The sequence below is a fragment of the Eptesicus fuscus genome, chromosome 13 (assembly GCF_027574615.1).
Source record: "Eptesicus fuscus isolate TK198812 chromosome 13, DD_ASM_mEF_20220401, whole genome shotgun sequence".
NCBI lineage: Eukaryota > Metazoa > Chordata > Mammalia > Chiroptera > Vespertilionidae > Eptesicus > Eptesicus fuscus.
Window position 1 is genome coordinate 68,583,980 of NC_072485.1, and position 12,017 is coordinate 68,595,996.

At 53.9% G+C, this 12,017-nt stretch overlaps 1 protein-coding gene across 3 annotated transcripts; it reads right to left on the minus strand.

The window, feature by feature from the left end:
* SLC35C1 (solute carrier family 35 member C1) lies at positions 1–8,344 on the minus strand. Of its 3 annotated transcripts, none has more exons than XM_054725386.1 (3): positions 8,326–8,344; positions 6,207–6,733; positions 1–1,840 (listed from the first exon to the last, which is right to left on the minus strand). In XM_054725386.1, the coding sequence occupies exons 2-3, from the start codon at positions 6,700–6,702 to the stop codon at positions 1,281–1,283; spliced, it is 1,056 nt and encodes a 351-aa protein (XP_054581361.1). In that variant the 5' UTR covers positions 6,703–6,733; positions 8,326–8,344; the 3' UTR covers positions 1–1,280. The 3 variants fall into 3 exon arrangements, with proteins under 3 accessions (XP_054581361.1, XP_008144997.2, XP_028009381.1); XM_008146775.3 differs by lacking the exon at positions 8,326–8,344 and adding an exon at positions 8,276–8,315; XM_028153580.2 differs by lacking the exon at positions 8,326–8,344 and adding an exon at positions 7,994–8,074.
* Positions 8,345–12,017: the final 3,673 nt, after the last annotated feature.

The window sequence follows — 12,017 nt, forward strand, 5'->3', positions numbered from 1 at the left end:
TGGCTTACTTCAATTTTAATTAAGTCACACACAATTCAGGGCATCAGGCCCCACCAACTTCATTAGAAACCATTTGGGATTGTGGGGAGACTGGAAAAGGGGGTGTTGAGAAAACCCACTCTCTAGGGACTAAACCACCAGGAGTTACCCCAAGGAGTTGGGTGGAACAAAATGCCCAACAGAAGGGCCAGGGGTGAAATCGAGCCAGAGGCCAGGGGGTGTGGTGAGAGGACAATCAGGTTCTTTCGGCCCCACCCTTAGGGAAGAATGCCATGGTTCACTGATGCAGGGAAGAGGCTCAGAAGCAGGTTACAAGCCTTCCTGCAGGGATCTGGGGGGCCCAGCACAGCTGAGGTGGAAGGTGCTGAGCTGGGACACTGCTCCATCAGCCCCCTGGGGAGAAACTCTGGTGAAGCAGAGTTGGAAGAAGCAGAAGTGACTCCTGGCTCCACTTCCTGAGCCAGGCGGCTGCACCAGGTGCGGGGAGACAGAGTGAGGCAATAAAACGGCTGTCAGGGGCTAGGGAGGGTGCTAATGACTCTGTTTAACCTGTAAGAGATGTGTGGTTCTTCATGTTCAAGAACTGGAAACATGGGTGCAGATGGTGGGGAAAGGGCGCTTTTCCATGATGTGCCCCATTCCCAGGCCACTTCCCAGTGACCCCTGGGAGTTCCAGGGCCAGGCATAGGTACAACTGATCCTTCGCCCCTTCCACGGGGCCTGGTGGCTTCTCTGCAGAGAAGAGGGAACACTGGTCCCTTTCCTCCCTCAGCCCAGCCGCCACTTCCCTCCAAAGGAAGCTGGGTTTGTGGGGCGAAAGCTGTGCTGCCTGCCCTGGGACCCGGAGATGTGAGGTTTCCCAAACCCCTTAGTTGACCTGTGGTGGCGTCACACACGTCTCCCTGAGTACAAGTGAAGACTGGATGGCTTCGCCAGATGTTCCTTAAAGCTTGTGGCCTGTCCTCAACCCCAAAGGTCCCGTGGAGGTAGAAGGCCCTGGGACGGGGCAGGAAGGGGTGGGCCACTTTCCTACTCCCCAAGGGCCAACGTGCTCTTCCCACGGGGGTCCGCCCCCCAAATAGGAAAGGAGGTTGAGATAGGATTGGTAACTTCCCGACATTACTTGAAAACACCGTTCCATTTTGACCACCAGATTCCGATCCGTCTGCAAACACCCCTCCAGGCCTTCCTCTCTGGGTAAGAGAGGCCTCCGCTGCATTCATGGGCTTTCTCCCGGGGGCGTGCTCCTAGGCGGGCCATCCTGAGGTCCCCGCAGGAGCTCACACCCCCATGCTGCTCTTCTCCTCGTCCTTGGGGCTGGGCTCCTCCTGCACCTTCTTCATCTCCCAGCCCCTGACCCAGGTGTAGGCGGAGGAGCCCCCCAGCACCATCATGTTGCTCGTCCACCAGAGGAAGCTCTTGGTCTCCTCGTAGTAGAGGACGGCCAGCACCGTCTGGGCACAGGCCTTGGCCGTGCCCGACACGTTGTGGGTCAGGGGACTGGTGAACTTGATCTGCAGTCCTGTCACGTAGCCAATGGCAAAGCCAAACAGGCCTCCCAGCGTCATCATGCCCCAGAAGTGGGCACTGCCTAGCTGGGCAAAGTGGAGGAGGGCCTGAAGCTCCCCCAGCAGCAGCAGCAGGGGCAGGAAGAGGACGCAGGCGTTGACGTTGTTGTAGAAGGTCAGGCGCCAGATGCTGCCGTCCACCGCCGGGAGCACCTTCTTGGTGTAGATGGCGTTGAGCGAGACACAGAGGCTGGCTAGCACGCCAAAGAGGGTGCCCGTCCAAGACAGGGTACCCTCTGCCCCCTCCTGGTCCACACCAAGCCAGAAGCCACCTGCAGCGGGGACAGGAGAAGGGGAGGGGGTGAGGACGGGAGGAAGAAGGACAGAGAATTTTGCCCCTGAAGTTCACAAACTGTAATGCTGCCTCACCACCCAGCCTTCCCAACCCTCTCTGCAACAAATATGTCGAAAGTCTCCACTACAGGCAAAGCACAATACAAGGGCTGGGAAGCGGGCCAGGACAGGAGCCTTCCTCATGGAGCATGCGGAGCATGCGTTCCAGCAAAGGAGAAAGGCGTGAAAACAATTCATTGCATAACAATTGTAATGAGGCCCATAAAACAGTACAGGGTGCTGTGAGAACCCATAACTGGGTGACTGTGTTGGCCTGGGGCCTCTGGAAACTAGAATTGAGTTCTGAAGGATGAGTACTTAGTGGTTACAATGACCTTGGGCAAGTGATTTAAGGTCTCAGAGGCTGGGCTTCCTGGTGTGTAAAATGGAAGCCCGAGTCTTTTTCCGATACTCCCAGTCCCCAGACCTCTTCCTGCCTGCACTTCCCTTCCAGACCCCTGGCCTGCCATGGGTTGCTGGGCACCTGCCCCCGGGGACAGTACCTTGAGCCAGACCCCACCTTCCCAGCAGGCAGGACTGAATCGTACATGTTGTATACCCCGCTACAGCATCTGGCAACATGGGGCAGGAGGAAAAGTTTTGGTGTCAGAGAGATTGGGGCTCTGCCATCTCAAGGCTGGGTGGCCTGGGAAAGTTTATTTAACTGCTCTGAGCTCCCATTTCCTTCAGCTGCAGAGATCTGGTCACTGTCTTTTTAAAAAAAAAATATTTTAAAAAATTGATTTCAGAGAGGAAGGGAGAGATAGAAACATCAATGATGAGAATCATTGATTGGCTGCTTCCTGCACGCCCCCTACTAGGGATCAAGCCCGCAACCCAGGCATGTGCCCTGACCCGGAATTGAATGGTGACCTCCTGGTTCATAGGTCAACCCTCAACCACTGAGCCACACTGGCCGGGCTGGTCACTGTCTTGACCCCCCTCTCCAACCAATCTACTCTCCACCTTGCAACCAGAATGACAAGGACCTTCCTCGCATACAGATCTGCTTAGGTCCTGTCCTGGCTTATAGCTCCTCTGAGCCTCCCACTGCCCTCAGAAAATATTCCAGACTCACTTCACTTGAGAAGCCTCACATCTGGGGAGGCTGGCCTGGGCCCAGCCATGAAGAAGGGCACATGCTCTTCCTTCTGCCTGGAACAGTCTCTCCTCACTCCTTCCTTACACCATCTAGGACTTCCTCCAGGAGGCCTGCTTAGATGACCCCTTCCCAACTGCCTCTCCCTCCCCACCCAGCCAGGATTCCCACAGCGCCTTCTATGTCCCCAGCACAGCTCTTACCACTCAGTCTTAGCTCATGTACTGCCATGCATCATCACTGTGACCCCCAGGAGTGTAGAAGCTGAGTCTACCTTTCCCAAATATGTATCCCCAAAGCTTGGCACAGTCCCCAGCATGGGCCTGATCTCAATTAATACGTGTTGAGCGACTGAATGGAGGTTGTTCTGGAGGTGCTCGGCAGGATTGAAGGAGACAGACACCTGCTGCACTGTAGGCACTCACTCCCAGCATTCTTTTTCTTGGTAGAGCCTTTGCAAACAGGTTACCCACAGACCTGCTCTGGGGATGGAGCACCCCCAGCCCTCCTGCTGGTTACCTTTTGAGTCCAGAAGGGACTGCCACCTCAAGGTCCCAGACCCAGAGGGATTCTCAGCTAGAAAGAGCTTTGAAAGGCAGTGTGACCTGGGGGGCAAAGGGGGCAGGGAGGAGGAGGAGGCCTAGAGTAGATGACTTTGACCCATCTTCCCCCACAAGGAGGAAGGAAGGGGAACCACTGCAGAGAGGGAACAGGTCCTCGGCCAGCAGAGAGCACCGGCCTCCCGTGCTGGCCGGTGAATGCACCTTCTCAGAAGCAATCTCACCATCAGCTACTTGAATTACTTTTCGGATTTGGGCCCAGTTTCCCTAGTGACATCACCTTCCTCCATGCAAATTCTCCCACCAAGAGCATCCCCCACCCACCAACACACACACACACACACACACACACACACACACACACACACACACACACACGGTCTGCGGGACTGAAGTGGAGATCCCTCAGACATTTGGGGAAGTGTGGGAGAAAGTGAGGCCTCCCCTGGGAGGGGAAGGGAGAGCAGCTGAGAGAGATAGGCCAGGGATCTTATCAGCTCCTCCCACTCTAACCTCCACCCTTCTCCCCTCCCTCCCTCCCTGATCTTGGGGCTAGACCGAACAGCCCTGGATCCTTGCTCAAGGGGGAACATTTTCTAGGACAGGTGGCATGGGATGGGCCTCCCCCCGGCAACCAGTCTACTTTGGCCTTGGACTCTGAGACACCAGTGAAGAATATGTAGGTCAACCAAGACAAACTTCCAGCACCAGAAAAAAACCTGAATAGGTTTGATCCCTAGTAGGGGGCGTGCAGGAACAGTGGGGGCTGCTGGGGTGCTCTTGCCCAGTGTGCTGCAATAAAACAATACTGTTCTATAGTATGTGTTGTCCAATACAGTCGCCACTGGCCACATGTGGCTACTGAGCACTTGAAATGTGGCTACAGAATCAGGTTAAACATCTGTAACTGAGGAATTTTCAAAATTTCATTTAATTTGAATTACAGTAAGTCTTCACTTAATGTCATCCACAGGTTCTGCTACTAAAACAATATACATTAAAATACTAGAGGCCTGGTGCACAAAATTCGTGCATGGGGGGGGGGTGGTCCCCTCAGCCCAGCCTGCACCCTTTCCAATCCAGGACCCCTTGGGGGATGTCCAACTCCTGGTTTAGGCCTGATCCCCAGGCAGTCGGACATCCCTCTCACAATCTGGGACCACTGCCTCCTAACTGCTCACCTGCCTGCCCACCTGATTGCCCCTAACTACTCCCCCCCCACCCCCTGCCGGCCTGGTTGCCCCCAACTGCCACCCACCAGCCTGGTCACCCTGAACTGCCCCCCTGCGGGCCTGGTTGCCCCACGCAGCCTGCTGCTCAGTCGTTTGGTTGCCCCTCACTGCCCCTCTCTCCCCCCTTCGCCCCCCGTGGGCCTGGTCGCCCCACATAGCCTGCTGTTCGGTCGTTTGGTCGCCCCTCACTAACACCCCCTGCCAGCCTGGTCACCCCACACAGCCTGTTCGGTTGTCCGTTTGGTTGTTTCAGATGCGACAGTCGCTTAGCCTTTTATATATAGTATATAGATAGGCTAATTGATATAAACAAGTGTTAAGTTCCTATGCATCTTATCATTGTTATAAGGAAATGATATTATTTGAGGACCTGCTCTAACTTAGATTGAAATAGACACGTGTCCAGTGATTACTGTATTGGGTAGTGCAGCTTTAACATCTAGGGGATAAGAATAGAGCAGAGTGATTAGAAGCATAGGACTGGCAGTCTGATCAATCTGTTTGCATCCCAGCCTGGCTACTTCCTTGCTGTGTGGCCCTGGACAAATAACTTAACGTCTCTGAGCCTCAGTTTCCTTGTTTGGATGGAGATGATCATGGTGTCCAGAGACCTCTGGGGAACAAAGGAGATGCTATAATATGTGAAATGATTAGCACAATGTCCCCATCAGTAATTGTGATTAAAAAAATAAATTTTTATTGATTTCAGAGAGGAAGGGAGAGGGAGAAAGAGATAGAAACATCAACAATGAGAGAGAATCATTGATCGGCTGCCTCCTCCTGCAGGTCCCCTACTGGGGATCGAGCCCGCAACCCCAGCATATGCCCTTGGCTGGAATTGAACCTGGGACCCTTTAGTCTGCAGGCCAACGCTCTATCCACTGAGCCAAACCAGCTAGGGCAATAATTGCGATTTTTTTTTGAAGGTCAAGTATGGGAAGACAGCTAACACCTCTAAAAGCATATCTCTTACCACTGTCTCAGGTGTTATTATGTGCCTGCAAGGTCAGGGTGACAGTATATTTATTAAAAGATGAATTGTCTCATAGAAATGAGATGGGGAGTCAGGACACCTGAGATTAGAGGTCAAGTGTATGGAGCCTGGTTACTTGAGGTCAGATCCCAGCTCTGACACTTATTAGCTGTGCGATCTTGGGCAAGTTACTTCACTGCTCTGTGCCTGCGTTTTCCCCTGTGAAGTATAGATTATAATTTCACCTGTATGAGGGGCCCTACCTGGACCCCCAACTTGCTGGGTGACCTCAAGCGAGTTATTTGTTCTCTCAGGCTCATCCTCATATTACCATTAAGGGAGCTGGAAAGGATAAAGTCGCAAGGTGCTTGGCAGGGTTATTCCTCAGGGTTTTGGCCCCCATACCTCCTCTATTTCCCACGGCCCTGGATTGCCACTCACCAATGATGATGCCGCAGGTGAGCAAGGCATAGAAGGAGGTGGTCTGCTTGAGCAGGAGGTAGGAGAGCAGCACATTGAAGACGGTGGTGAGGGAGCGGCCCACGTTGTAGAAGGCCACACCCACGTACTTCAGGCAGAGGTTATTGAAGGTGATCATGCAGATGAAGACCACGGACAGGGGCAGCACACTGCGGGCCACCCTGAGATCCAGGCGCAGGGTGGGGAACTCCATGGCACCAGGACAGCAGGCCGCCAGTGTGCTGAGGCCCTTGCACAGCAGTGTGGTGACCAGGCACTGGTAGAAGGTGACGAAGATGGGGGTGTCCAGCTGCAGGGAGGGGCTGTCCAGCAGGTACTTGTTGAGAAACACCATGGAGATGGAGGTGACCCAGTAGAGAAAGACCACCAGTGCGATCTGCAGTGCCCGGAGCAGAAAGGGCTTCCCCTGGCTGGCCTCTGCCTCGCCGGAGGGGTCGGAAGTCCCCATCAGTGCCATGTGCAGGATCCTGGAGCGCTTCAGAGGGGCCCTGTTCATGGTAGCAGAGGAGCTGGGTCACGGCATGGCCAGAACTGGTCTCCTGGAGTACTGGGCAGTGAGCGCACTCTACCTTCTTCAGGCTGCAGCCCTCAGCTGTCACCTGGGGGATGGCCCAGAGGCCTCCCGCCGATGGGGAAGTTGGGCTTTGGGGTGAGCCTCACAACCGGCTCCCACCCTGAGGGGCCTCATGAGACAAGGCACAGGGGAGGGGTGGTGAACCGGCACAGGACATAGCAGGGGAGAAGGGGCCCAGGGGAAGAAGGGAGGGGAGAGGAGTGGAAGGAAAAGTGGGAGTAGGAATGCGGGCGAATTGGAGGACTGCGTGGGGAGAGGTGCAGAGAGGGAGGCGTGGGCTGCTGTGGAAGAGAGGGGTTGGCAGGGAGGTGGGAGGCCTGCAGGGAGCTGAATGGAGGGAGGACGTGCGGGGGGTCTGGAAACAGGGGTACAGGGGAGATCGGAGAGGCTCGGGGCGGGGTCCCAGGGACGCGGGAGGAGGCCGGGCAGTGCCGGCCCACAGCCCGCGGTTTTCCCGGTGCCGGTTCCGGCTCAGCCCGGGAGCTGGCAGTGTAAGAGGCTTCTCCCCCCGCGAGGCGGGCCCAGGACTCACTTCCGCCTCTTCCTTAAAGAGCCCGCACCCCAGCGGCACTCTTAAAGCCACAGCCCCAGAGAGTCAGAGTCTGGCTCGCGTCGGGGCCCCGGCCGCCACCCAGCTCTCGGCAGCCTCAGAAGGTTCTTCTGGGTGTTTGAGCCTCGCCCCCTTCCTGCAAACCCCGCTGGCTCCGTCCTCTCCTAAGGCTAACACCCCGACTCGGCTCATCGCCCCAAATCCCCAGGCAGGCCGCGCTCCCTCCTCCCCAGCCTTGGCACCCCTCGCTTCCCTCCACGTCGAGAGACACCCACGCCCCCGCTGGCCCTGCGTCGTTTACTTAGTCCCAGCTCACTCTGGCCAAACCTCTTTGCAGTTCCCTCCTTCCCCCCACTTTCCCCGTCCCCAGCCCTCTCCCAAACCCGAGATTCCCTGCAGCGCTCCCAGACCCCGGATGCCACGACGCCCCTATAGGACCTCAATCTGTCGCCCGGTCCCCCCATTCCTGACCCGCGGGTGGTCGGATCCGAGCCTCAAAGCTTCGCCCTCTCCCCTGGTTCCTTCCCCCTTGCAAAATCCTCCTCCCCAAGCAGCCGGGCTCAGCCTGCAAGCTCCAGCCCCAGGGCTGGTGTTCTCGGGTCCCTAAAGCGACTCCGCACTCACCTTGCTCTCCGCACTCACTGTCGGCCCGCGCCCCCCGCAGCACCGCACCTGCAGAGGCGCACCCAGGGCCGTGCCCGCCAAAGACAACTTCCTGTTCCCAGCCCCGGGCGCGGGCGGTGTCCCAGCCTCTCGGCCCGCTTCCCACTTGGGGCCCTAGGGTGGCGGTGGGGCCCCGCGTCAATCCAGCTGGTAGTGGGAGCAAGTACCCTGCTCTTTCCAAGGCCATCCCAGCCCCAGGTATCTCGCCCCAGCCAGTGGCCCAGAACCCCCCGATCCAGTTACCGCAGCTGGCAGGTCCCAGGATCCGGCTGCATCCTCGGCCCCTCACTCACCGGCCTGGGCTTCCAGACGTGCGTGTAACGGCTCGGATTCTCTTGCCCGCAGGGCTTGGAGAGTTCTCCGCCCCCTCCCAGGACCGTGCCTGGGAAGTCGTCACTAGCCCCGGACAGTCACTCTCCAGACAGGCGCATGGGCTGACTTCTCTCTGGTTCCTGCTCAAGCACCTACGTTGGGCGGCTCACTTCTGAGTCTCATTATTGTACACCGTTGGGTTGGACTATACCAGTGGGTCTCAAACTCCTTACTCAAAATTCTAGCTGGTATGGTTGAAAGTAGGGAGTCTATTTCAAACACCATTTAATTGGTACCATTTAATTTACTGGCGAGGTATCCGAGATTTGCTTTAAAATACTCAGAACAGTCACCAAAGAGGAAAGAAAATGGTGGCTGAAACAAGACAGGCAAAGTGTAGATAACTGTTGAACCTGGGCATAGGTACCTGGGGGGTATTGGCAGAGTTTTCTTACTTTTCCATAATGAAAGGTAGAACCTATGAAGTACATTTAAAGTTTCACATGCTAACTACATAAACGCTCACCTGAGCTTAACACAGCCCTGGTGGGCTAGGGGAAACTGGGAAGGGTTATGGGAAATAAGCTCCATCCAGCAGCCCCCAGGCAGGTGCAAACGCCCCAGTGTGAGCTCGGCCCTAGGCCCTGCGCTCTCTCACTAGCTCTCTGGTCCTCACTCTGTGATACCCACACTCCAGGGACTTCCTGCTTCCTAGTTATGGGCAGGTGGAGGCTGCCTTCTGGTCACCTTATCACCTTTGGGGAAGGAAAGACTTAAGTGGACTGAGCTGGTCATCTGAACCTTACTTGGATGGTCTTGTTCCAGGGCCAAACTTTGAAGGTTGTGGGTTTCATGAAGAACAATACGTGCTCCAGTCTTTTCCCTCTTAGGTCTGGTTGTTCACCTGGCAAATAATTGAACGACAAACAGGGAAACTTGTCTCTGAGAAGTCCCCGTTTTCTGGAAGGGCCCCTCTCCTTGTCATAATAACAGGAATTAATTTATCTGATGAATGTGCTGCCACCTTGAGTCCCTTACTTCTTTTTCTCTCTCTGAAATGGAATCCGGAGCAGAAACAACAACAACACCTGAGTTTGTTACAGCTGATTCCTGGTGGCGGCAATGCCCAAAAGCCCACTCACCATTTCCTGCCTCCGAGACCCCTGGAGCTGCCCTGTTTGCCATTCCCCCCCACCCCCCACCCCCGCCCCCCAGCCTGTTCTTCAGCTTTCCCTCAGTTCTCTGAGCAACCCTGGACTCTTCCAATGACCTTCTTTCTGTGTAAGTTGCCTGGAGTCTGTATTTTTTTGCTTGAATCACAGAACCCTAGATGCTACTGTGGGTATTTCTCTCTGTCCAAGAAGAAGGGTCAGGGCAGCAATTAGCCCGTTCCAGAGAGTGAGTCCAGCCATACAAGCCACACTCCTCCCCAAGCGCTGGGATTCCAAAGAGCAGGGTGGGAGGAACGAACAGGGCTGGGTAGCAGATGTGTAAATACTGGTGTGTTTGCCGAAGGGCTGCCATCTGGTGGATGTGGGTCAAGGTTGGCTTCTTTCTTTGGGTCATTGCTGTAAACCTGGCAGAGGGGACATGGTGGGGTGAATCCCTGGGAATGTGAAATTGGTTTAATTTAACGAACATCTTCTGAATGCTCTTCATGTTTGACCCTCCCTGTGCTCCTTCCCCTCTACTGGGTTCACTACTCAGTTCAGATGATTCATAGGACACCTTACACTGCCATGTTGATGGCCTTTTTGCCATTAGTGGGTTTTGAATGGTCTGAAATGAACATAAAGAACCCAAGTTTAACATATAGATTATCTGAATGAATGACTGAATACAGAAATGAACTGAGTTAATTATAATTCTGGAGCCGCAAAATCCATAATAAGAAATCCTTTTGCTAACTTTATGCTTTTTTCTGTCCCTTGTAGTATAGCATAGCAATTAAAACCTTACCCTCCAGAGTCAGCTAAGTTCAAGTCCTGGGTCCACCACTTTTCAATTTTTGTGGCCATGGCAAATCACCTAACCTCTTTGGAACATAACAGAGAATGGTGATAATATGTTAGTATAGTGTCTGTCCCATATTCGTATTCCTTGTTTAATTTAATTTTTTCTGCTCTGCTCTTTCAATGATTCCCACATCTCCTCTTGTCACTGGGCATATTCATCATCATTGCCCTAACTGTATCAGTTAGCTATTGTTGTGTAACAAACTCTTCAAAATTTAGATTACAAGTATGTGGCTCAATTAGGCAGTTCAACTGATCTTGGCTGGGCTTTCTCACATGTTTTGTCGTCTCACATATAGGTTGGTTAGGATGGGTTCAGCTGGGATAACTAAGCTCTCCTCCATAAGGTCTCTTATCTTTCAACTAGAGGCCCAGTGCATGATTAAATCATGCGCGTGTAGGGTCCCCTAGGCCTAACCTGCCATCAGGGCCATATCCTCTGTCCCGCGAAGCCTCGCACGCTCTGCAGACACTGCCAGTGCCCCACGACACTCCAGAAGTCCCGCTCACTGCGGCCACTCTGGGACCCCGAAGTCCTACCCGCTGTGGCCGCTGCAGGACCCATCAATGCACCTCCAGTAGATGATTGTGATGCTGTCACGGCGTCACAACCACAGGCCTTTTATGATATAGACTAGAGGCCCATTGCATGAAGATTCATGCAATAGGCCTTCTTTCTCCTCACTGCCGGCACCAGTTTTCCTTGAGCACCTGGGACCCAGGCCGCAGTGAAGCCAAGCCTTCAGCCTTCAGCGGAGCCAAGGCTTCAGCCTTCAGCAGAGCCAAGCCTTCAGCCTTCAGGCTTGGCTCCGGCCACAGCAGAGCCTTCAGTCTTTGCTCTGTGCCTGTGTATGCAAATTAATCCGCCATTTTGTTGGGTTAATTTGCATACTCACTCCTGATTGGCTGGTGGGCATTGTGGAGGTATGGTCAATTTGCATTTTTCTCTTTTATTAGTGTAGATAGTCCAACCTGGGCTTGTTCTTATGGAACAAGGGCAGAAGTCTGAAAGAGCAAAAATAATAAGACCTCTGCTTTATTTATTCTATTGGTCAAAGCAAGTCCCTAGGCTAGTCCAGAGTTAGGGTTAGAGGAGACTACAAAGTTACAGGGTAAAGGGTGTAAAGACAGGTGGAGTCAACAAAACCGGTTTGGCTCAGTGGATAAAGCGTCAGCCTGTGGACTGAAAGGTCCCAGGTTCGATTCCGGTCAAGGGCATGTACCTTGGTTGTGGGCACATCCCCAGTAGGGGGTGTGCAGGAGGCAGCTGATCGATGTTTCTCTCTCATCAATGTTTCTAACTCTCTATCTCTCTCCCTTCCTCTCTGTAAAAAATCAATAAAACATATTAAAAAAAAAAAAGACAGGTGGAGTCAACAATTGGGCCCATTAATACAACTAAATCTATCCTGCACACTGCAATGTAAGTTGGTTACTTCTCTTTCTCTCCAACCAGACTCTCTCTTATTCACCACTGGGTCCAGGTACCTAGGCACAGAGCTTGGCACATAGTAGGTGTTCAATGAAGGTTTATTGACTGACTAAATGAAGAGCTGGGCTGTAGGCTGTGGCATGCTGGGGAAGCAACTGCACTGCTGACTCCTGTAAGAGACGACCGAGTCTAGATGAGAACCATCATATGTCTAGAAGAGAACCAC

Bases quoted from the DNA above. Each gene is read 5' to 3' on its own strand.
- SLC35C1 (XM_008146775.3), bottom strand. From the start codon at position 8,307: ATGCAGCCGGATCCTGGGACCTGCCAGCTGCG. The intron at 6,734-8,275 runs GTAACTGGATCG...TACCATGAACAG, and splicing joins CCTGGGACCTGCCAGCTGCG to GGCCCCTCTGAAGCGCTCCA. The intron at 1,841-6,206 runs GTGAGTGGCAAT...TCCCCGCTGCAG, and splicing joins CACCTGCGGCATCATCATTG to GTGGCTTCTGGCTTGGTGTG.